We start from the raw sequence: 26,622 nt of genomic DNA on the forward strand, positions 1-26,622 counted from the left end.
AGCATCACAAAGGTCTTACAAAACACCTTTCTTTAGAGGCACTCAAAGTTCGAATTAAGTCCTCTCTAAAGAACAGCCTTGAAGTCAGGAAAAGGGGACGGAGGAACGTTTCCTCTTGGGTTTGAATGGCCAGGAATAAGGGACTTATAAGAGTGACGTCATGCCCGACGCCACGGTGGTTGCCAAGGCGACTTGCGTAAGATAGGCTTGCAGTACGGCAAGGGATAGGACTCATTCAGCGTTCCCACTGGATAGGGCTGGGGACTGGGAGGGTTTAGAAGCTTTCAAAGCCTGGTGCACCTGACACCTCTCTCTTCCAGCAGGCCCCCTTGTTTCCCACATCTTATCTCCCCCCCCCCCCCCACCTCGCCCCCGCGCCTTCCTTCAGCAACTTAATCCCGGAAATCATTTTCTGGGCTGGAACTAGGCCAAACTCCTCTCCTGGGCGTCTACAGCTCAGAGGGGTCCAACCCATTAGTGGCCCTGAATGTTCATTGGTCCCTACAGGTGTCAATCATCACAACGGCCTCAGGGAGAGGTAGGGATGGAGAAGGCGGAGGAGGCGGGATGGTCCGGGCGAAGTATCGTCGGTAGCCACTGGCCTCAGGCTCCTCTAGCGCGGGGAGGGCTGGGAAGGCAGGGGGCGGAGTGAAGCAGCCGTTCAGGGGGGAGCCGTGAGGAAGAGGTAGGGGTGGGGAGGGCCGCAGCCTTGCGCCTTTGTGGGGATTGGACCGGCCTGCCGAGGCTGGCCTTAGCCCGCCCACTCGCTCGCAGTCCTTCCTTCCCGAAGCTGGCTCCCCGCAATCTTCGACTTGGATTCGTTCTTCTCACTCCGGCCCTGCAGTCACCTGCGCTAGCTCTCCCCCCCCCCCCCCCCCCCCCCCCCCCCACCCCCCCTTCCCCCCCCCCCCCCCAGGCCCGCCCCCTCCTCTCCAGCAAAACCCAGAACCCACCCCGCGCACAGAACCACGCCCACCCCTACTGACCGAGGGGCTGTGCGCATCTCCTGCACCGGGGTCATGAGGCTTCCAGAAGCGGAGGTAGCCCACCGAACATTTGGATTAATCTGGAGGATGGATGCAGTCTCCGTCCCTCTCCTTAGAGAAAGCGGGGAGGTACTTCCGTAGCTAGCCTAACTTCCCCCTCCCTCCCCGCCTCCGTGGCAGTCCTCCGGCCACGGCTCGCCGCTACCTGTGCATCTTAACTGACCCCAGAATCCTCGAAATGACCCGACCTCCTCCCCCAGCGCACCTCCTTCAGTAGAGGATTATTACCTGCCTGACCCCTTGCAGAGCAGCATGTGAATGAACCTCTGTGGAAAGCTGCCAGTCGTGGGGTTGAGAGGGTGCTAGCCAGAAGTAATTCTTCAAGAGGATGTGTTTCATTCTTTGGCCGCCCTCCCAGCCCTGGCCTCGCTGAGGGTGCATACGAGGATTGTCCGGGGGGTGGGAGCGTGGGGTGGTGGTGTAGCAAACTCTGGCTAGGTTTTCCTTAATGGCCTTAGCAGAGCAGAGACGAGACGTTTTAAATATTTTTTAAACTATTGGGAAGAATTGTGTAGATCTTCAATACTGAATAACCAAGAAGAATTCCACTTTTGATTCTTCGTTGGGGAAGGGTTACTTGACAGAGCAAAAGGATGAAATAGATGCAGCCCTTGGCATATTGCAGATAGCAGGCATTTAATAAATGTTTATTCAATTGAATTGAAATCCAGAGAATTTGATTTTACATGTATGTTTATAGCCTGCAAGGTACCTTGTGCATTGTTCAGCTGCTTCGGAAATTTGGTAACTGAGCAAGTAAGTTACTACAGGAGTCCACTAATGAGGAATCAAAACATTGTTGGTCACCAGGTCATCATGATCATCTCAAATAGTTACAGTTGACATTTATTTAAAGTTTATCAATCCTCTCAATTTATTTTGCAGATGAGAAAACAGCTTGAGGTTAAGTGACTTTTCTAAGGTTACACAGTTAGTGACAGAATAGGGACTTGAACTTAGATTTCTGAATCTATGAGCCCAGTGCTTTTTCAGCTGCACTGCACTTATCTTCCATAGGCTCTGTTAGTATCTGAAAATGCCCTGTCAAGGCCAGAAGCAAAGTGTATTATAGTTGTTAGGAATATTGGGAGAGAGTTTTAATATTGTGAAAAAAGTGCAAACTTTTCTAGTTTTGCAATAGTTGCTAAATTAAATCTCATCTTTATAATTGCTTATTAAATATTAAACTATGTCCTACTCCTTTTGCCTAGGTCCTTTTCTTGACCAGTTGAAATCAATAAAAATATGGCTTTCTATGGCCGTAGTATGCTTTTTGCTATTGCTAAAACAAGGTAAGACTTGGAAGTTTTTACTCCCTATTTTATTATTTTATTTTTCCCTATTTTATTCTAGAGGAAATATTTCACTGAATTTGAGAGTTGAACGCAATTTTAGGAATCCTTGAGTTCCGTTTTTCATATTTAATTTCTGAGATCAAACATTCTGCCCTTGGTTAAATATCAAGTTAGTGGCAAAGCTGGAAGTAGAACCCAATAGTTAGTGTTTTTTTCCCTTATTCCATAGGATTTTCCGATATTTTCATGTTTTAATAAATTGACACATATTTACTTAAACTTACTCAGATTTCCTTTGCATTGAATGCTCAAAAATATCTAATTAAGAGAATTTGATTACATGATCAATGAACTATTTTCAAGCTTTAAACATTGTTATATCTTAAATATATATTATAGATATGCTGTAGTTGTAAAAGATCTTCCAGTGATATAGTTATAATTTATGGCTAGGTAGTGGGAGTAGCTGAATGTCTAGTTGTAATATTTAATATTTCTATGGCACTTTATAAAAATTTTCTGATCTCTTCATACCAATCCTTTATGGTAAATAGTACCCCCCCATTTTACAGATGAATTGGGGTTCAGGCAGGTTAAGTGACTTATTTATATAGTCTCAAACAGGTTAAGTGACTTGCTTATAGTCATTCAACAAATAAGTGTCAGAGTCAGGATTCAAACCCAGTCTCTTGACTCCAAATATAGAAATCTTTGCACTAAACTGAGTTGCTTCACAATATTTTGTATTTACAGAAATAAGAGCAAAAATGGATTGTTAGCTATCCCATGAGAAGTTTTTTTTTTTTTTTTTTTTTTTTTTTAGTACTAGTTTCATTTTTATTTTTAAACAACCAGGTATACTGGTCTAACTTGAGATGTGGGGTGTTATATAGCTGGAATGTTCCATCTGTCATGGGTTATTCTGATTCATATTCATAAAGCTCTGCAGGAATCTTAAGGGAAGGGCATTCTGTAGGAGCTTATTACTTGAGGAAGTTCTTGGCACTGTACAAAGTAATTAATGCTTTTATGTGATTGGTTAATCACTAGAGAGAAACTAAATGTTTCATTAAAATAATGTTTATGTTACCAGCAGAGTAGCTACCAACACTGTAATTTTACCTGTTGTATGACAGTGGGGTTATAAGATGGCAAAACTTTTTGAATGTGGTTCCTGTTTGGAAATGTATTATCCTTAATATCAGCCATTTTCTGAGCTTTTAACTGCTGTGTTAACAGCTTATTTCTAGAAATGGACGTATATTAAGCTTTTTTTTTTTTAGTTCTATTTTTCTACATTGTTGTCATGTCTTAATATTTTCCTTAAAGAAACCTCCCTTATAACCAGGAAATATAGTTAAGCAAAATGAATACATTTCATTGCCTGTCTACTAAGAATTTGGAAGTACATGTTATCATTTCTGTGAAGCCAAGATTGGTTGTTAGATTGATAAGTTCTTTTGTCCTTTAGTGTTGTTTTCCTTGACATTCTTGTGATCATAGTATTTATTGTTATCTTGATTATATTTATTTTGCTTTGCGTTATCATACAGATCTTATTTCTCTGAATTCCTTATGTATGTTGTTTCTTACAGCTCAATAATAATTCCATTCACATACCATAATTTATTCATATGGCCTTCAATTGGCACTCATATTTCTTTCTCATTTTTTTACTACCATATAAAATGTTGCCTAAATATTTTGATATGTATGGTATCTTTTCCTCTTTGTGTCTTCCACTAACATGTGTAACTTCCTTCCAAAGTTAAATTTGATTTCTGATGAATTGTTTAATTCAGCCTCAGAATATGCTGCCACAAATGAGAACAATAACAAATTATTTTTATGTTGTTTGCATTCAAAATATGAAGCTCAAATCCTTATTTCATTTTAAGTGGCTATAATAGTTGGATCTATATTCCCATTTCATCCATAGAATATGAGTTTGTCTTCCTGTAGCCCTTCTTTCTTGCTTTTATATATTTGTCAAATTGATGGGCACGAGGTTAAAATTTTAGTGTTATTTTAATGTGTATTTTTCTTATTGTTAGTGATTTGGAGCGTGTTTTCACAAGGTTGTTTATCATTTATATTTCTTTTAAAAATATTTGCATTCCTTGATCATTTAAGACCTTTAATTAGGGAATGACTCTCAGTATTACTCAGCATGGACAGAGGAAAAAGGCAGGGTTTGGGATCAGAGAAACTGGGTTTGAATCCCAGGATTGTCCCTTCCTATCTAGGGCTGTCATATAATCTCTTTGAGCTCCAGTTTCCTCTTCTATGAAATAAGGTGATTTAGCTAGATGAATCCTTCTGTGGTCCTTCCAGCTACAAATGTATGATTCTTATATTTTTGTATGAGTACCCTATATATTTTGAAAGCCAGACATTTATATGAAATACTTGATGTGAAGATTTTTTTTTCCCTAAGCAGCAGTTTCTCTTATTCAAGTTAAATTTGATTTCTGATGAATTGTTTAATTCAGTCTCAGAATATGCTGCCACAAATGAGAATAATAACAAATTATTTTATGTTGTTTGCACTTAAAATATGAAGCTAAAATCCTGATTTCATTTTAAGTGGCTATATAAACTTTGCCTAAGGAATATAAAAACTTAAAACTTTTTTTTGTTAAATTTCTAAAAGTATATGCTTAATTCAGCAGTGTTCCTTTTTTTCTAGAGGTCCTCACCTTTTTGTTCACCCTAGCTACCCTCGATATTCCCCATCAGTTTCATTTCTTCAACTGGCAGACTCCCATTTAAATCAAACCTATGTGAAGAACTATGGAAGCAAAAAATTCTTGTATTCTATTCAATCAAGCAGCAAACTACCTCATTTACGAACTAAGGCAATACGAAAACTACATACATCCACATGTTGGCTTCAAGATTTCCCAGATAAACCTAAACAAACCATGGAAAAATCAGTAACAGCAAGCCCCCGAACCCCAAAAGAAACAGGGATTAAGACTGAGGAGGTTAAGCAATCTTTAAGACAAAAAATTGTGGATGAACTTAAACATTATTACAATGGATTTTACTTGCTTTGGATCGACACCAAAGTTGCTGCCAGGATCGTATGGAGACTGTTACATGGACAGGTGCTGACCAGACGAGAGAGACGAAGGGTAGGCAAGAGGAAGGGTGAAGTTGAAACTAACTTTTTGGGAGCTAAATTCTGAATACAACTAACATGTTAAAAATTCAAAGGGATTTTTTTTTTTTTTTTTTTTGCTAAGGAAAAGAAAGGACTAAGACTCTGAATTCTTTACTGACTTGCTGTATAGCTTTGGGCAAGTTACTTAATCTATACTTCAAATTATTTAGCTGGAGAAAAGGTATACATGTTTCCCAATTTTTATAAGATGTTGAGGGGCTTCAGGTATGAATTGTCTTTTTAGTGCAAACTTAGTAGTATCTCTAAGTATATACATGTTTTCAGAATCAATGTCAAAACATATTGCATTATTAGAGTAGAGATTTCTGTCTTAGATGAAAGCAGTGAGATCTCATTAACATGTTTTGATTAATTTAGAAGATTTCCGTGATGATATATAATAAATATCCATACAGAGCTTTAGGGAAAGGGAACATCCTGTCTGTTTTAGAAGAAGCAGCAGAAAATATATCTTGGGTTTTAACACATTAGGAACCCAAAGCAACTTTTTGATATGTCTTAAAAGAATGAATATTCCATATGCTTTTAATTCTTTAGCTGCTGAGAACTTGTGCTGATCTCTTCCGCCTGGTTCCATTTATCGTGTTCATAATTGTGCCCTTCATGGAATTTCTATTACCAGTATTTCTGAAACTCTTTCCAGACATGTTGCCATCAACTTTTGAAAGTGAATCCAAAAAGGTGTGTATATTTGTACTTTAACTTGCTTTTCCCCTAAATAATAGCAATAACATCCAACTTTTATTATGTCAACTCAAAGAATGAATACATTAAACTGTTGCCCAGATGAATCCTTCCTTATATGGGAACCCATCAAAAGAGGGAGCCTTTATTGTATTTTTGTTTTTTTCCTGGGGGTGATTCCATGAAAATTGAAAGTAAAGTCTCCATATTCCTGCTGACATTTAGAGGGATTGTTCTATAGTATAATCATAATCTGTTGTGGAGAAGTAGTCTTTCAATGATGTATCAGGGGTTACAGCAAAGTTGAAAGAGCTACTGTAGAAGGCAATTGATATTAATATTGCCCCCAGTTCATTTTCTTGGAAACAGTCTTAGACTTTCTTTTCCCTTAAAAAATTGAGGCAAAAACTTGCCTTTTAAAAGAAACATATAACTGTGCTGCTGTACAAATCATCCAGTTTAATACATAGGCCTTTCAATTTTTTAATGACAGTAAAACCCAAAGCTATATGTTTTAGATGATAAATATACAGAACTTTTTCATGGAAAGAAAGGATATGTAAAAGAAGATGTGTCAGAAATTGTTAGTAGTTTTATATTTTTGAGGCACAATGGTCAAGATTACAATGAAGGGCATTCCTAATTCCATCCTCCAGAATTCTTTGAACTACTAGGAATTTAACCTCTGGAATCATGAACCAAAACTAGAATGAGTTACTGTAATTTCTTGAGTTATATATATATACTTTATATATAATTTATTATATGTGTATATATTTATATATACATTAACATACTGAACTGAACTAAAGCTTTTTTAAAAAAGCAATCTGAAAAAGACCTAGTTAAAAGACCATTCAAGTTGGAATAAATCCTTTATCTTTTTTTTTGCATTACAGCATGAAAATATTTTCTCATCTTAGTCTATATTTATTGCAATTTATAGTCTTAGTGTAGTTAAAATGTCTATCCAATATTGATAAAGAATATTAAGCTTGTTAAGGGGAAATTTAACTGACTTTCCTTCATTTCATTTATTAATAATGTGCTTTTCCTAGTAGGCCAAACCTTGGGGAGTAAAGTTTCTGCATCTTTCAGCCTTACTTAAAAGATGCAGAAAGCTTGTGGCCCTCAATCTAGATAATAGCTGCCCAAAAATATACTTAATAAATAATGATAGTTTCTCTATGTTGCCACCTTTTTTTTATACTGCTTGTAAACTCTTATTATACTTCTGCTTATTTCCTGGATGGTTTTCTGCCCTCATCTTTTTGCTTGTATTTCCAGACATAATCTCTGTTGACAGATTCTGTTATAAAGTCTTTTGGATTTTTTCTCTTGAGGCCAGCAAATTGAACATGCTGCTACCTCATAGGGCATGAGAATCCTTTGTGCTAAGAAATGCTGTACCAGCCATATTTGTTTCACATTCCTGGATGAGTCATAAGATTATAGGTCTAGAGGTGGAAGGGTCCTTAGAGGCCACTTACCTAACAGATTAGTGTACATAGTTAAGAGTATTATAGATAGTCTAAATTCAGCCTTAAATCCAGCTAACCACTGAAAAGGTGCAAAACCATATGTATTCATAAATGAATATAGGTATTAAAGAATGAATTGAGGAGATATAGGATTCCCTTTTCCAGATTAAATACTTACAGCCCTATTTTGCTCAATCAGCTTCAATATTTGATTACAATGTGGGAAGTAAAACATTCAAAATATAGGACTTCACTTATTAGGTATTTGTCCAACAGAAATTCTTGTTGGTTTTGTTAGCTTTAGAGGTACTGACTGCCTTGATGAATTCTTTGCTAAACAGAATCATGGCATCTCAGAACTGGAAGGAACTAGTGTCCAATCCTGACATATTTAGATTTCTCTTCAATTGTGTCTTGAACAAATGGTTCCCCTGCTTTCACTTGAATATCTTCAATGATGAGATTATATGGTGCTTTTTAAGGTATTCTGTATTTTTGAATAGCTCTTAATGTTAAAAGTTTTTTCATCAAATTGAACTAAAATCATTATCAATTACAATTCATTCTAACTTATGGCATTCATTTAATGGTGCCCTTTGGATTAAATAGGCATTGTAGTGGGCATCAACTACTACTTTTTTCTAGTATTTTTTTTCCAATTACATGTAAAAATAACTTTCAATACTCATTTTTTATAACAATTTGAGTTTCAAGTTTTTCTTCTTCCTTCCCTCCCCTTTCCCCTCTTCAAAATGGCAAGCAATCTGATATAGGTTATACGTATCAACTACTAGTTAATGAAGATAGAAATAAAATTGTAAAATAAAAGTGACAAATTGTAAAATGCAATTTTATCTTTTTTTGTGCAGTGGTTCTTTCTAACATCTTTTAAAATTATATTTCTAAAAAACAAATATATTAAATTGGAGATAGCTGAAACCAGTTTGATAATCCCTTTTCTCACCAGCCTTGTTTGTTAAGACCCAGTCAAGGGAGAAAAGATTAATTTCTTTTTTTTTCTTCCATTAAGGAAGAAAAACAGAAAAAGAAAATGGCAGCAAAGTTGGAATTAGCAAAATTTCTTCAAGAAACTATTACAGAGATGGCGAGGAGGAACAGAGCCAAGTTGGGAAAAGGCTCCAAATTAGGAGATGCTTCTACACAGTTTTCATCCTATGTAAAGCAGGTGTCAGCCTTTTATACAGATAACTTCGGCAGGGAGGGATATGAAAGTGGAAGTGAATCCACAGAGTATGTGAATGTAATTAAGTGAAAGAAATATATATGTATACATAGTCATGTGAACAAATGAAATTTGTCATCATTTATTAGTCAGTGAATAAATTCCAGAGTGCAACAAAAATATAAGTCCAGTTAATAGATCTTTAATAAATTTACCTCAATATATTAATTTCCCCTTTATAATATTACATTATTTTCCCCTTTATAATAATACAGTCCATAGTATGTTCACTTATTGTTTATGGAACCTATATGCCAGACCATGCTCATAAAAGTTTTTAGATTTATGAAAAGAACAGAATTAAACTTGCAGTGTATTCATGATTCTTCCACTAACCCCAGGCAAGTTTATTTACTTCTTTCTACCTGTTGGTGGTGTGGTGGAATTTAATTTGTAAAATGAACATAAGGCCATCCATCAGGTACTGTCAGTAAATGCTTGGAGATTCTCCTAGGACATATGACAATAAAACAGAGAGCACTGAGGGAGGCTCAAGTAATAAGCATATTTTAATACCTCTTTTTTTTCCCATTGCCTAGGTTCAGACAGGCCATATACCTAGCACAAAGGAGATACTTCGGTTTTCCAAATTATTTGAGTATGATTTAACTTTGGAACATTTAGACCGACCTCAACTGGTTGCCCTGTGTAAACTCCTAGAGGTTCAGGCCCTTGGAACCAACAACCTGCTCCGCTTTCAGCTTCTGATGAAACTGAAATCTATTAAAGCAGATGATGAAGTAAGAGCCTAACTATAGTTTCATGGAGTCAGCAAGGAAACTTTATTTATTGTAGGCTAGCCTAGTTATGAAGTATTTGAATCAAGTCCTCAGGTGATGGCAGATCTGCCAAGATAAATGAAGAAACTCCCCCTTTTCTCTACCCCTGAGCTCCTTTCAATGGCACCAGTTACTCCTTTGAATCTCACTTAAAATCATTATTGCTTGTCATACTAAAGAGTATGGCAAGCTGTCACTAATTATAGTATTTTAGCTAAGACTAACTTAGAGCAGATAGGAGGAAAAGGAATTGGGATCTTGATATCACACTGACAAGGGAAAGTTAACCACCTCACTCCTCTCCTGCCATGCTGCTATTAACCCAATCAGTTTTCTGCTGGTGGACTCGGTATCACAGGAAGAGTTTTCTGAGTACAATTTAGTTGTTTTAGGGAGTTAAAAAAACCAAAACATTGGGTACAACACTGCCTTGTTGGTGGACTACTTTAAAAAGATACAAAATATGCTGATAATACTGTAAAAGGTAGGTGATCAGAAAGGGCAGGTTTCTTAGGGACACCAAGGCTCTATCCTGCATAACTTTTCCTTAATTTCTTTCAGTATCACTGCATCAACATGGGGGAGATTTGTCAGAGCCATCATTTATGCTACAGGGAGTAGATGTCAAATCTTGTTGATGGGTAATTCTGAAGTTTAGATACAGGACTATGGGATAAATTATTTCTCCACCCTTTTGTCTCTCTGGCTCTCTAAGACTGCTCTCCATGGTTAGTTTCACCTGCATAAAAATGTCTAGGAGAAGTATCCTTTTAATATCCTGGGAAAAAGGAGGACACTTCTTTCCTCTCTTCTTACTTTCCCTGTTCCATTTACCACTACATTTTTCCTGATTAAGATTGCAACACTTCAGGGCCCCCTAAAGCTACAACTTTGGGCAGTAATCTTGTTTGTCATAACTGGACAGTTTTGCCTAGGTGGGCTTAGAATTTATGGGTTTCTGTCAACTCTTCTGTTCCTTTTAGGTAATTGCCAAAGAAGGAGTGAATGCCCTGAGTGTCTCAGAACTACAAAGTGCCTGTAGAGCTCGAGGGATGAGATCACTGGGGCTCACTGAGAAACAATTGAGAGAACAGCTCACACAGGCAAGTAACAGCTTCCTTGGGCTCTTGTCAGAAGTTCTTCATTGTGTAGTTGCAGATGTGCTTCCCCTGCGTCCTAGGATCATAACTTTAGAGCTGAAAGGTGACCTCAGGGGCCATCAAGTTTGAACCCTTCATTTTACACATGAGGAAACCGAAGACCTCCTCTTTTAAAAGACTTAATCAAATTCTCACAGACAGTAAGTATCAGGGATGTTATTTGAACATAGGTACTTAATTAGAGCCAGTGTTCAATTTTTAGACTAATTATATTTCCTATTATTTCATCTCTTCACTAAGAAGTAGTTGATTTGCAGTAGGACTTTTGGAAAGTCAGGGTATCTTCCAGCTTGAATAAAAGAAAGGATAAAGTCTACAAAAGTCCATCTATATGTAGCAAATTTGCATTTTACCCCAGGTGCTTAAGCTTAAGACTTGATCCATTATTCCTGATTAATGAGAATTTTAGTAACTTTAGCTACTTTTAGTTACCTCTTAAATCTCTATAACTTAATGGGGGAAGGAAAAGGGATTGCCAAAATGAATTTTCTTAATGAAGATGAACATATTATATACTTTTATTCTGTAAACTGCAATGGCTCCCTATGACTTAAAAGCAAATATAAACTCTTCTATTTAGTATTGAAAGCTTTTTTTCTAATTTTACTACACATTATTTCCATCACCCACTTTTTGGTCTAGTCAACTTGCCCTTCCTCACAAACAGCACTAGCTTACATCTCTTTACCTTTGCTTTGGTTACTCCCTCTCCCCCCCCCCCCCCCTCCCCGAGACCTATAATGTATTTCCTCCCTTCAACTCTATTACTTAAAATTCCTAGAATTTCCTTCAAGGCTCAACTGAAGTACCATCTTCTATATGAAACTTTCCTGATTTCCCCCAGCTGCTGGTATCTCTCCTTTGAAAATCATTTTGTATCTATCTTTTATGTAACTGGATGTATATATGTCTTTCCAGATAAAATATAAGCTCCCAGAAAGCTCTTTTATTTTTGTCTTTGTATCCTTAGTACCTAGCACAAAGCCTGATATTGGTAGGCACTTAACAAGTGCTTACTGATTACATAAGTGTGACTTCCCTTCTTTAAGGCTAGCCCTGGCTACAGGATCAAAATTACATATAGGAAGGTACTGACAGTGGCATTGGGACATGGAGACAATTATCATTTTTCAATTTTTAACCCATATCCAGGGCATATTTCTCCCAGGATCTGCCTCCCTGCACTTCCCCAGCATTAGTAGCTTATTCCTTTTTTAGATGATAAGTAGATCTAAAGATGCTGATCACATTTTAAAGTATTTATTTAGTACTTTGAGAGACTGAAGGAATCTTGTATTATAATCTCTTGCAGTTTTATTCTGACAGTGGCCTCTCTTACTGAAGGAATTGAGGGCTTTGGAACAGCAATTGGTGGTGGGAATTGAATAAACTAAACTGATTCCATGTTAGGAATCATTTCTGAAGCTAGTGCAGTTTACTTTCTATTCAATTTTATGGTTTTAGTACAAAACCATTCAATTGTGGGAATTGTGAGAGGACTGTGTTGCATTGTTTGAATTTATACCTGTGTGACTGGGATGGTGGGATCCCTCTGCCTACTGCTTAGAGAGACCCTTAACTAAGGATCTAAGTTATGTTGACCAGAAACTTAGTTAGATCTTAAGATTGGTGAGAGTTTTCTTGCAGTTACATATCTCAAACAATCCATATCTTATCTGAAAATTGGCCCTATACTGATCAATCAGTTATTGTTTCTATGTTCTTTTGATTGTTCACAGACATTTAGGGAGAATTTTTTTTGATTTCAGGAAATTGTACTTGTTAACTCTTCTCTTCCCAATTTAGAAAGTCCCTAATCTTTATTAAAGTTAGAAATCAGATCCAGTACCAAAGTTGAGGAAGGCTACTGGTCCCAATTTTTTTGGTAATTGGCATGCATTGCTTAATAAATTGATAAGCTCATAAGCTTAAACCTTTGTTTCTTCAGTCATTTCTTCTTTCACCTGCGACATTAGTGACTTCATTTATTCTACTAGTTAGAGAGGTAACCTGATGTGTAGAAAGAATATAGACTGTGGTTTTCAGGTTACTTGGATTTTACCCTTGGTTCTATTACCTTTTAATTATCCATGTGACTGAGCAAGTTATTTAACCTCTCATAAGTTTCATTTTCCATACTTGTAAAATGAGTAGTTTTGCCTAAAACTATAAGGTTTTTTATAGATAATTTGTTGATTGCTGAAGAAGGAATGAAGGACCTTAGCACACCACAGAAATACAAAGTGTCTGTAGAACCTCAGATATGAGTAGGTCACTGGGTCTTGAATAGCTGAAAGAAAAGCTTACAGAGGGAAGAAGGAGTTTCACTTGGCCCTTTTTAGAACTTTTTTCCATTGTTTTATTCCTTTCCCATCCTTCAGTGGCAGGACCTCCATCTGAAAGAGAATGTCCCTCCTTCTCTGTTGTTGTTGTCCCGTACCTTCTATCTGGTAGATGTGAAGCCAAAGCCTATAGAGATTCCTCCAAACATTGAGGTGAGTAATATGATATATAGAGGGTTTGTGTTTCTGTTATAACCAAGACTTATACATGAGCATACTTGTTTCTACCTGTACCTGGTGCAGTTAGTTCCTATTGGGATCTGGAGTTTGGCCTATTTTAAAAAATCTCTAGCCAAGGGCTTGTCAGTACTTTCTTTTTTCTTCTTGTATTTAGATTTCTGTTAGGATATTTCTTAATTTTAAGTTTCTCTTTCTTTCACTTCATTTTAGTACTAGTTTCCCTGTGTTAGGCCAGCATGAATAGCTTTATTCTCACTTGATTCTTATTTCATTTATCTATACTTCATAAGAGTTATATTTACTAGGGCATAATCCAGGTCAAAGAAAGATTCCTTGTAGAGTAAGGTCTTCCAGATGCTACTGTTTGTGGATGACACTGTGCTAATTAAAATGAGATCTAGAGCACTGAAGACTCTTCTGGCTCTTGTAATCACTCTAAGTAGTTTGTTCAGTCCATCCACATAAGAAAACCAAGTGGATGAAGAACATTTGTTGCACAGATTTCAACATTCATTTGGATTGACTTCCATTAGAGCTTTTCCAACAGTGTATGTATTAGGGAAAGACAATACAGATGTATAATCAGTTGGACCTAGAGTGGGAGGAGTAGAGTGGGCTGTATCATTTTCCAGAAATTACAGAGCTCTTTTACTGATTCCAAGATTCCTATGAAGGTTAAGGCACATCTTTTTAGTATTAACATTTTATCATTGTTGATATATAGAAAACCACTGCTTCCATGGAATTAAAAATTACATATAGAGCATAGTGGAAAAGCACATGGTGATATGAGCAGACTATAATATAAAACCCATGAAGAACTCCAAAGAGTAGGAATGAAAGAATTCATTGAGGAATTGTATGGTAGAGAAGATTTACTGGTTATGTAACAAGAACAAGGGATGAAAATTAGGTAATTAGAGCATATCTTAGTATTTGGAGAAAGCAAAGAATGCCTTCTGCATGTTAAGTGGACCTGCATGTGTCAAACTTATGGGAGTATATGAGAAAAGTTGCACATAACAGGCAGGCATAGAGAAAGTGAATTCGCTTAAAAAATATGAATCCTTTAAAAATACTTCAGTGATCCTTTTTTTATTCCTTATGTTCTTTTCTTTTTTGATGTCAGAATTGCTAGCCTCTCTTTCCCACAAATCCTTCTCCCTTTCCTCAGAAAACCAACAAAAGAAAAAAAAAACCCTTTCTTGTTACAAAGAAATATTGTTAAGTAAAACAAATTCATATATTGGTCATATCTAAAAATGTGTTTCTCTTTCTGCATCTTGAATCTATTATCTTTTACAAGAAGTTGTTAGTATGCTTCATCATTTGTGTTCTGAATTAATCAGTGGTCATTATTATATTCATCAGACTTCCTAAGTCTTTAAAGTTGTTTTTTTTTGATACGTTGTAATAATCGTAGAAATTATTTTGCTTCTGCTCACCCTACATCATTTAGTTCAAGTCTTTCCTAGTTTCTCTGAATCCATTTCTTATCTTTTAGTAATATCCATTAATTCATATACCATGATTTGTTCATGCATTTTGCAACAGATACATACTCTTTGTTTCCAGTTCTTTGCTACAACAGAAAGTTTTAGTAAAAATATTTTATTTTGCACATAAAACTCCTTTTCCATTTTCTTTGATCTTTTTGGAGTAGTACATGTCTAATAATGGTATCAGTAACTACCATTTATAGTAGTGCTTACTATAGGTATACATAGGTTAATGATATTGTTTTGCAGAATGGCTGGACCAATTCATAGTTTTTATGGCAGTGCATTGGTATATCTGTCCTTTGACAAGAATTTTTCCTTTTTTTTTTTTTTTTTTTGGTCATCTTTGCCAATCTGATGGCAATCTTAAAATCTTTAGAGTTGCTTTAATTTGCAGTTTTTATTAGTGATTTGGAGCGATTTTTTTCATGTCTTAGTTGGTAGCTTATATTTCTTCCATTGAGAACTGCCTTGTTCATATCTTTTGATCCTTTATTAGGAAATGGTTTTGTATATGTGAAATTCTTTCCTTTTGTATTTGGATATCAAATCTTTTATCAGAAGAACTTACTGTAAAAAATTTTTGTCCAGTTAATTTATTTTCCTCTTAAGTTGAACAGCTAAAATGTTTTCCTCTTAATTTGAACAATGTTTGTGTTTGTGTAGAACATTTTCTTTTTTTAATCTTATTTTTAATATCAGTTCCAAATTTTCTCTCTCAGCCTCTCCACTACTTATTGAGAAGGCAAAAAATGCAATACTCACTATCTGTATCTATATCTATATCTATATATATATATATATTGTATGAACTCATGAAAAAAACATTTCCACATTAGCCATGGTCCAGAAAAATAAAGAGAAAAAAATATGCTTCAGTCTGGATTCCGGTCCTTCATTTGTCTATCTGAAGGTGGATAGCATGTTTCATCATGAGTCCTTTGGAATTGTCATGAATCATTGCATTGATCAAAGTAACTAAGTTTTTCACAGTTGATTATCTTTACAATATTTTTGTTGTAATATACAACATTTTCCTGGTATTATTTACTTCACTTTGTTAGTTCATATAAATCTTCCCAGGTTTCTTTGAAGTCATTATTGTTATAATTTCTTATAGCATGATAATTTTCCATTACAGTCATATGCCATACTTTATTCAGCCATTTTCCAATCAATGAGTATCCCCTCAACTTCCAATTCTTTGTCATCATAAAAAAGAGCTGCTTTAAATATTGTGTATATATTTTGTACAAATTTTTTAGTCTTCTTTGGATATAGCCCTAGTAGCAGAATTGCTAGGCCAAATGATATGCAGAGTTCGTTTGGCCTAGTGCATTAGTGTCCCTATTTTTCCATATCCTTTCTAACACTGTCATTTTCCCTTGCTGTTTTCTAAGCCAATCTGATAGGTGTGAGGAGGCACCTCAGAAGCTGTTATAATTTACATTTCTCTAATACTTAGAGAATTTTTATATGGCTATTGATAGCTTGATTTCTTCCTCTGTAAACTGCCTATTATACCTTTTGGCCATTTATCAATTGGGAAGTGGCTCTTATTTTTATAAAATTTGGGTCAGTTCTCTATGTATATGAAAAATGAAACCTTTTCAGAGAAACTTGTTATAGAAATTCCCCCCCCCCCCCAAATTTCCTGCTTCCAATTTTGGCTATATTAGTTTTATTTGTACAAATTTCTTTTAATTTAATATAATCAGAATTATCCATTGTATCTTTTATGATCCTCTTTAACTTATTTGATCATGAATTCTTTCCTTTTCCATAGATCTTATAATTTTTTCCCATGCTTCCTTAACTCATTTAAAATATCATCCTTTATGTTTAAATTATGTACCTATTTTGAATTTATCTTGGTATATGTTGTGATATATTGTTCTGTACATAGTTTCTGCCAGCCTGCTTTCCAGTTTTTCCAACAGCTCTTGTCAATTGAGTTTTTGCCCTAATAGCTGAGATCTTTGGATTCATCAAACACTGGGTTACTGTGTTCATTTGCTTCTAAATATTGTGTGCTTAATATATTTTATTGATCAACTTCTCTATTTCTTATCCAGTTGTTCAGTTGTTTCAGTTGTGTTTACCTCTGTGACTCATTTGAGATCTTCTTGGCAAAGATACTGCATTGGTTTGCCATTTCTTTCTCTAGGTCATTTTACAGTTGAGGAGACTGAGGCATACAGGGTGAGGTTACTTACCCAAGGTCACTCAGCTAGTAAGTGTCTGAGGCCAGATTTGAACTCAGGATGATGAGTCTTCCTGACTCCAGACTTGACCCTCTTTCCATTGCACCATTTAGCTGTCCTTTTCTCATCCACTGTCAGATTTTAAAATACCTCCCCCCCCCACGCACACACATTTTCCCCTTAATTACATGTTAAAATTGTTTATTTTAACATTTTAAAAAAGTTTTGAATTCCAAATTCTATTCCTCCCTTCCTTTTACCCCTACCCCCCAAGATGGTAAACAATTTCATATAGATTATACACATGCAATCAAGGTAAAATATTTTCTTATTAGTCATTTTGTACAAGAAGACTCAAATTAAAAAAGAATGAAAGAAAGAAAGTAAAAAATAGCATGATTCAATCTGTATTCAAATAATATCACTTCTTTCTCTGGAGGTAGACAGTAGTAGACAGTATGCTTCCTTTTTGGGATTGTCTTGGATCATTGAATCCTGAGTATAACTAAGTCACTTTTAGTTCATCATTGAACAACTTTGATGTTACTGAGTACAACATTCTCCTGGTTCTAGTCACTTCATTTTATATTAATTCATGTTAAGTCTTTCCTTTTTTTTTCTGAAATCATCCGGCTTTTTCTTATAGCAGAATAATATTCCATAACAATTTTATTCCACAGCTTGTTTAGCCATTCCCCAGTTGATAGGCAACACTTTGATTTCTAATTTTTAGCCATCACAAAAAGAGCTGCTATAAACATTTTTGTACCGATAGCTCCTTTTCTTTTCTTTTTTTTTTTTTTTTTTTGAATGTCTTTGGGATCTAGACCTAGCAGTGATGTATGCATAATTTTATAGTCCTTTTGGTATAGTTCCAAATTGCTCTCCAGGATGATTGGATTAGTTTACAGCTCCACCAACAGTGCATTAGTGTCCCGATTTTCCCATACCCTTGCAACATTTCCCTTTTTTTTTTTTTTGTCATATTAGCCAACTGATGTTATCTCAAGAGTTGTTTTAATTTAATTTTAAATTTCTCTAATAAATAGTGATTTAGAACATTTTTTCATATGACTGTAGATAGCTTTGATTTCTTTGTCTGAAAACTGTCCTTTAATCATTTATCAATTGGAGAATAAATTGTATTTTTATAAATTTGACTCAGTTCTCTATATATTTGAGAAAGGAGGCCTTTATCAGAGAGCTGCATTGCAACTTCCTTCCTCACCCCAGTTTTCTGCTTTCCTTTTAATTTTGGTGGCTTTTTAATGATTTTAATGGTTATCACTTTGTAATTTGTTTGCGATCTAATACTACTGCTAGTCTGGCCTTCCTTCATCTTTTTAAAAAATTATTGATTTACTTGATATTCTTGTTCTTCCTGGTGATTTTTGTTATTTTTTTTTTCTAGCTCTATAAAGTAATTTTGATACTCATTTGATTGGTATGGTACTGAATAAGTAAATTAATTTAGGTGTTGTTATTTTTATTATATTGGCCTAGCTTATCCATGAACAATTTACATTTCTCTAGTTATTTAATCAGAGCTTCTTAAACATTTTCACTTGTGACCCCTTTTCATTTGCGAAATTTTTACACGACTCTGTCTGGAAGCTGAGCCAAAGTGTTTCTGGCAGCATTCATGTATGCCCAATGTAAAGTATATATTGTGTATTAAGAACCAGGGATGTAGTGAAGTCACATAATGCAACACAGGCAAGCACTGCCAGAAACATTTCAGATTCATTATATTTTTGATTTGAATTAATCTTTGATTGATGCATTCAGAAACCTTTTACTGTTGCCAAATTTTTCATGACCCTCACATTGTTTGTGACTCCACATGGGGTCACAAACCCACAGTTATTTATGTGAAAAGTGTTTCATAATTGTGTTCATATAATTCCTATATCTATGTTGGCAGATAGACTCCTGAGAGTTTTATATTTTTTATAGTTATTTTAGATGGAATTTTTCTTTCTATGTCTTCCTGCTGGTTTTATTGGTAATATTTAGATATACTGATGATTTGTGTGGGTTTATTTTTTATCCTACAACTTGCTAAAGTTCATTATGCCACCCAGTTTTTTAGTTGACTCTCTAGGGTTCATCATATCATCTGCAAAAAGTGAGTTTTGTCATTGCCTGTGCTTATTCTTTTGATTTATTTTTCTTGTCTTATTATTATAGCTAGCATTTCAAGTACACTATTAAATAATAATGTTTCCCCTGATCTTATTGAAAAGGCTTCTAGTTTATTATAAATAATGCTTGTTTTTGGTTTTAGATAGATACTACTTATTTATCATTTAAAGAAAAGCCTCCTTTATTGCTATGCTTTCTAGTATTTTTAATGGGAATGGAAGTTTTTTCTGAAATCTGTTGAATCTGATTTTCTGAGTCTTTTTTGCTGTGAACAGTTATACTTATAGAACCAGCCTTGCATTCCTAGAATAAATCCAGCTTGGTCATAATTATGAGCTCTGTCATATTTTGATGTAATCTTATATTTTATTTTATTGAAGATTTTATCATTATTTAAATTTTTTGCTTCAATATTTATTAGAGAAATTGGTCTTTAGTTTTCTTTGTTTTTGTTGTCTGATAGATATTTAGCTTTTTTATAATCAAAATGTTCTATTTTATTTCTTATAATTCTATATATTGTTTTACTGAGAATTGTTCACCTGTCTACAACTGAGAAAGATATCTTCTTTCTTTTATCTTTATTTATAATGTGGATTTTTATGTTTATTATGTTTTCACTTAGATCTTTTTTTCTTTTTAAATAGTATTTATTTTCCAAATAGTTTTCAATATTTGTTTTTGTAAGAGTTTGTGTCCAAATTTTCCTTTCTCCCTTTACCTCCTTTCCTCCCCAAGATAGCAAGTAATCTGATATTGGTTAAATATGTGCAATTCTTTTAAACAAGAAAAATCAGATCAAAAGGGGAAAAACCATGAAAAACAAACAAATCTATTTTCGATCCTATTTTCTGCCAGATTGTTTTCCGGTTTTGTCCAATAGAGAATCCTTAATCCAGTAAGTAGGGTTTTAGGGATTATTGATCAAATTCTACTACTGTATTTGTTTGCTTCTGTTTGTTGCATACATAATCTTTTCTAGTGATTAACTTTTCTATTTTTTTCCCCACCAAATACTTTTGATTATTGCTTTTGAGATTTGGTACTGCTAGGCCCCCTTTCTTTCCACTTAAAAAAATAATAATTTTCCATGAGATTCTTGAGCTTTTGTTTTTCCATATGAATTTTACTTTTAGCTCCATAAAATAATCCTTTGGTAGTTTAGTATGGCATTAAATAAATAAATTCAGATAGCTTTGTCATTTTTGTTATATTGGTATAGTCCAACTTTGAACAATTAATGTTTCTTGATTTCTTAAGTCTTTATTTCTCCAAAGAATATTTGTAGTTTTAGTCATATATTTCCTCTGTGCATCTTGGTATACAGATTCTAATTATTTTGCATCTTTTGAAGTTATTTTGAATGGAATTTCTCTTTATATTTCTTCCTGATGAGTTTTATTGGTAATACGTAAAAAATTGATAATTTCTGTGGATTAATTTTATAGCCCTTTTTTTTTGGAGTTATTGTTCCAATTAATTTTTTTAGTTGAATTTTTAAGTTTCTCTATGTGAACCATTAGATCGTGTGCAAAGACCATTAATTTTATTTCTTCCTTGCTTATGCTTATTCACTTGTTTTTCTTGTCTTGCTATAGCTAGCATATGTAATACCATTTTCAAATAATAGTGGTATAATGGACATTTTAACTTTTTTATTGAAAAACCTTCATTACATATAATTCTGACTCTTGGTTTGGCAGATATATTTACCACATTTGAGAAAAACTCATTTATACTCCTATATTTTTTTAATGTTTTTAACAGAAATGGGTGTTGTATTTTATGAACTTTTTCACTCTTCATTTTTCTGTATCTCTGGCCCTTAATAAGTTCTCTTAAACTTATCTTCTTAGTAGTGAGGAACAGAAGATTGAATGAAGTCAGTGTTTCTGGGTGAACCTATGTAGAAAATCAAACTTTTACCTCTCTGTGCCGATGCCTTTTTGTGTCTAACGCAATAATTTTTTGAAAAAGGAATGCTATTGCATGGCTCCAAACATTAAATAGTCAAGAATGAGGAGCCAAAAGTTCTACCCTGTTTTGTTAACTCTTGTGAACTAGGGAAAATCACTTAAATATTCAACACTTCCGTTAAATGTAGTATGGAATTTATAACCCAGGTAAATGTTCATAAACCCTTTTGCCCTCCTTCCTACTCTCTTATGTATATTAGAAGCAGATCTGATTTTAACCCATTTCTGAAGGGACCCTGAGATAAGGGAGCAATTCTGGGTCTCATCTGATAGGTATTTCTAGGTGAAGTAGGCTCTCATTCAAATTTCTGAACATATTTTAGAACAGATATGAATCCTTAAACACTCCTGGTTTAGATATCCCTAACAGGGTATCTAAATCCAAACTTCTTAAATTGTGGTTCACAGTCCCATAGAGGTCTCAGACACAAATGAATGTGGGGGATTACAAATTTATGATTTTTATTAGTTGTTAATTTGTATCAGCATTTTATGATTATATGCCCAACAAAAATTTCTCTGACAAAAAGAGGTTGTGAGTAGAAAAAGTTTAAGAAGCCCTGACTAAGCCACAGATATGCAGATCCAGATTTGGTTTTCTAAAGACAGTCTAGCCTAGAAGAAATAGTTGATTTTTATCCCTCCTACCCCCACACTTTAAGGACTTCTCTAGGGTATGGTAAAAGAGGAGCTAAAACTATGAGCATTGGGATAAGATGATATGCTCATCGGTATTTTCTTGATTATCTTATATTGTTCATCTTCAGCATCAGCTTTCCTAAGTTATAAGACTTTCTATCCTGTAAGGATTTGGAGGATAAACGTAAGTTTCTCAAAATGTAATGATGAGTTTGTCAATCTGACTAATCTGTTCTAGAACATGCCTTATAAGACATTGAATATTTGCTGGCATGTAGACTTAAAATGAATTGAAATTGAGAGAGCCATCCTGTCTCCTTTTGCCCTCTAGTCCTCATTCTGCTAACTTAGCTTATACTTTGTCAAGTAATCAATATTAATAGGATGGATATAAATATAAATGTGATTTCTTTTGTTGGTATTCCTGAAAAAAAATATGTTCTCTTTTTTCCTTGCTTAGCTTTTTAAGGGAAAGCATGTGTATTAGAATAATACTGATTAAAATATTCAGATTAATAATATTGGGTTATTATATGTCTTAAAGCTTATCATCAACTACAATGACCCTTAACTATCAGATAAAGTGAGTAAGGGAATAAGTATTTATATAGCATTTACTTTATGCCAGACACTGTGCTAAGTACTTTATATATTAACTTGTTTATCTGAAATCTATCAAAATACTCCACAAATTTCTCTTTGGTCAAGATGGACCAATATTGCTGCAATATTAGAGATCTATGAGTAATTGAGAAAGGTTTCTTTTTGAAATAAGCATAGAATTAAAGGTATTAGTGGCCTTTTAATATCTAATAATTGTAAATGCTTGCATGTAATTTGATTTATTCAGTGTACACAAATCTAAAGTTAAATTTGTATCTCTGTGTCCCATTTCTCATGCTCATAAACCGTATAGTTAAAGGAATTTGTGTATTTAACAGTGATAAAAAGGTTTTGGCAGTTGTTGAAATATTTCTCTGGACTTTTAGGACAGTAGACTAGTTATTGTAAACATAAAATACTAATACCAAAAGAACTTCTTAAAGAAATATCTCCTTCTTTGTAAAGAAATCCTGGTAGACTTTTTAAAGGTTAGATAATTTGGCAGGTTTTTTTCCTTTATTTAAAAGCCTTCTGAATAAACTAGAATGCTAAGCCAACAGTTATTTTCTTTAATAAGGAAAAGTTAATCTAATCAACTGTTTGGTTTATTGTTATGAGAGCTTATTATTTGGACATTGCCAGAATTAAAAATAATGTAGCATCTTCTAAATATCTGTATTCTGAATAGAATTATTGTTAAATTCATTAGCACAATATCTGATTTTATTGTTTCAGATTGAAGAATATAAAAAACTGCCACCTATTCCACCACAGCCACCTGTTTCATTACCTGGAAAACCTATTTCTTCTTCCAGAGTAAGCATTTTTATGATAGGAAAAGGACTTATTTTGTTGTTTGTTTATCTTCAAAGGTCCTTATAGTTTTGGACTAAAACAGTTGTGAAACAGTGCATAATCCTTCTTTGCTTCTAAACAGGATGTTGTAGGCTGAAGTGTAGTCATCCTGTAACCACTACATTTTTGACCTTTTCAAGTATCAAACTTAAACATGTTAAGTCTAGAGACTAATTACAATACAGGCACATCCTTATTTTCTTCTGCCAATTAGAAATTATTTCCACATGTGGTGAATCTTACAAGGACCTTTATGTCATGAAATATTAGGAAAACAACCCTAAATCTCAGCACAAGTGTACTCTGACCCCTTCTCCCAATTTTCCTTTAGCATAAAACTCATTTGGGTGCCCTCTCCTCCACCAATGATTAAGCTCCTCAACCAGAATAAGAAGTAGGGACCACAGGACAGGACAAACAGTTAACAAACAACAGAAGCTAGTGATGAGCAGAGAAGAAGACAAAGTAGTAGTCCTTCCCTTGAGGGTATTTCTGGGCTGGTGATGGAAATTGTAGACACACCCAGAGGGATTATGTCAAGATACCGGTAATTCAAACATACAGATGCCTTAAGTGGTAAGTTTGTTTTGGTATTTTTAGAATGTAAACTTCCTTAGTCCTCCTCTTCCTCCTCCCTCCAGGTTTCCCCTTTTACCACCCTCCCCGTCCTATAATAGGCACATAAATTGCTTTTTGATTTATTTGTAAGACACACCCTGATATTAAGTTGTAAATCAGATTCGACTTAACCTAATGAAATAAATCTGTGGCTCTTAGAGCATTCACATTAAAATCATGGTTTAATTCTAAAGTTATTTTATTTTGATCTATTCAGGTCAAATCACAAACATCATCCCAAAGTAGCAAGTAGTATAAATGGAGTCTAAGGCCACTTGAAGATGATGCTGTTACCTATTCATTCACTCCACCTCCCTACCTCAGTAGGTAAAAGGAATTCCAGGCGGGGCTGTCTATATCTTCTTCGGAATATAGCCATTTTGACGTTCTAGCAGTTCTTGAGGCCCTGAAACCTATCCGGTGAACAGGTGATGTTAGCAGTGAATCTAAGTTTACATTCTTCAAAAAGTCCATTTCTTCTCTGCCACTATTCACTCCCCTTGTAAATTAACTCCACAAACTGTAAATGTGTAAAGAGACCTGTTTATTATTGACTAAATTGTGTTATGTGTGGCTTTCACAGTGGTCATATCTTTGGACATCTGCAATTTATTCAAAACCCCTGAGAGGAAAAATTTCTTGTATAGTATGGCTTCTGCTTTAGTCTGTAAAACCTTAGCCTCCTATATATCACATCTTGGCTGGGGCTTTTGGAAGCACAGCAACCAGTGAACAGGACTTTATCAGCCAGATTGCTTTTTTCTCAGGCAAATCTTTGGCTTGATAGGCCCATTTCATGTCCTTAAATTGAAATGCTGATGCTACTTACTCATGGTCATAAAGCTCTCAAAACCAAGTAAGTTTTAGACAGGAGAAGGGGGTGCTGCTCTGATGGAGAGATGAGAAAGTCTCTTAGAGGGGAGTGAGGAGTTAAAATGCATTGGCAGCTAGCAGGGCTTGGCCCCTGAGAGGCTATTCTGTCTGACATCCCTTTTTGGGTCTGGAACGAGCTACAGGATAGGCTGGGAAGGAGCTGCCACTATGCTAGCACATATGGCTTTCATTAGCCATCATTTTGCTAGGAAACATAATTAGGGTTTGTGGCTTAACTGTTTGTTTGGGTTGGGTGTTTTTTTTTTCCTCCCTGATCTATTTAAGTCTTTCACAAATCAGACTTTTTTTTGTTAGTCGTGGAGGTTGTTTAAGTCTAATTGTCCTTTTCTGTGTTATGCAATAACAAATATTATGTTCATATATTTATTACTTAAAAACTTTTGACTTCCTTTGCTGGAAGATCACCACAGAGATGACCAATAGCTTTCTTAGTTTTAGAGAGGCTAGGGAGGGAATAGACGTTTAGGATCTGGAAGATGAAAAATGTTACCAGGCTTGCTGGTAACATTTAGTTATTTTTATTTCCTGGAAATTGAAAGCAGTTAGTTGGGTACCATTTAAAAACCAAGTGAAACTTAAATTTGGTTCTTCAGGCTTGCTGAAACTACTTAAATGAGTAACTTACATTATTATTTTAAAACTAGAAATAATTTGCACTTTAAACTGGTTCCTCTGACTCTCTTTCAGCAGGGGATGATCTCCATATTGTATTTCTAATCAACTCTAGTTATTTGAGCATTACGAATCCCCTGCTGTGCTAATGCAATATCTGTGGAATATTGCCACTAGCCTAGCAAGGTGATTCATAATAAACTTTCACATTTCTAAAGTGGTGAGGTGTTTCTTTTTTCTTTCTTTCTTTCTTTTTTTTAAAGTTTATTTAGCTCATTTAAAGGTTGAATGTAGGAGAAAGATTAGCCATTTAATTTGCTCAATCCAAGTTCTGTCCAGTGATTCATAAGTAGATATGTTAGATTTTTCTTTCTGTCCTTTCCCAGGGCAGAATAGGAATAATTAAAGCAAGGGGGAGAGCCCTTAGCTGGTTCTGATCACAACCCACTTTTAAATTTTTCATTTTATCTGGACATTAACAGACCATTCTCTTCTCAATACCATGTATCTCAAATTTCATGATTTGGGGCTTTAAAAGCTCATTGTCTTAGCCACATAACTTATGAGACTCTTATTTAAAAGGTATCATGTTGCTATAGCCAAACTTAAACACAATCTTCTTGAAAAATAAGGAACATAAGGATATATTTAATTTCTCCTTAGGTTATTTGGCTGTATTTTAAATAAAATTTACAATTCTGATGAGCCAAAACATCTAGCATTTAATAAGCAAGTGGCTCTGGAATGGCTATAATTGTTAATCTAGAAGCATCTTTTTTTTTTTTTTGACTGTTAGGATTTATATCTGCTTTCTGTACCCTCCTCCTAATTTCTGGGAAAGGAGAAAGGTTGTTAACAGGTCTTTCCCCGCCACCCCCCATCCCCATTACCACCTCTGATAGATGGATATAGCCAGCTTTTCTGTGGTATTCTTTATCTATATTACCCTCACCCAGTATTCTCTTAGATGGTAGTTGATAGGCATATTTCATAAAAAAGGATCATATAACCCTCATATTTGGTCATGCCTGGTCCATAGTATTTGGGGGGTGAGGAAAGATTGGTTCTTGAGGAGGAGAGTTACCTGTGATGGCTAAAGTAAGTGAGATTTTCAATAGCTGTCTTCATTTAGCAATCTGCAGTCACCACACCTATACTTTCATTCTATATTTTAATCATT

At 34.9% G+C, this 26,622-nt stretch overlaps 1 protein-coding gene across 8 annotated transcripts; it reads left to right on the forward strand.

The window, feature by feature from the left end:
* The first annotated feature begins 368 nt into the window (after nucleotides 1–368).
* Nucleotides 369–26,429, forward strand: LETM2 (leucine zipper and EF-hand containing transmembrane protein 2). Of its 8 annotated transcripts, XM_031950718.1 has the most exons (10): nucleotides 909–1,802; nucleotides 2,258–2,338; nucleotides 5,031–5,478; nucleotides 6,066–6,209; nucleotides 8,724–8,879; nucleotides 9,476–9,676; nucleotides 10,699–10,818; nucleotides 13,257–13,370; nucleotides 23,199–23,279; nucleotides 24,154–26,429. In XM_031950718.1, the coding sequence occupies exons 2-10, from the start codon at nucleotides 2,292–2,294 to the stop codon at nucleotides 24,187–24,189; spliced, it is 1,347 nt and encodes a 448-aa protein (XP_031806578.1). In that variant the 5' UTR covers nucleotides 909–1,802; nucleotides 2,258–2,291; the 3' UTR covers nucleotides 24,190–26,429. The 8 variants fall into 8 exon arrangements, with proteins under 8 accessions (XP_031806575.1, XP_031806576.1, XP_031806578.1 ...); XM_031950715.1 differs by lacking the exon at nucleotides 909–1,802 and adding an exon at nucleotides 369–538 and having other exon boundaries at nucleotides 23,199–26,429; XM_031950716.1 differs by lacking the exon at nucleotides 909–1,802 and adding an exon at nucleotides 566–685 and having other exon boundaries at nucleotides 23,199–26,429.
* Nucleotides 26,430–26,622: the final 193 nt, after the last annotated feature.

The sequence above is a fragment of the Sarcophilus harrisii genome, chromosome 2 (genome assembly GCF_902635505.1).
Source record: "Sarcophilus harrisii chromosome 2, mSarHar1.11, whole genome shotgun sequence".
NCBI classification, from domain to species: Eukaryota; Metazoa; Chordata; class Mammalia; order Dasyuromorphia; family Dasyuridae; genus Sarcophilus; species Sarcophilus harrisii.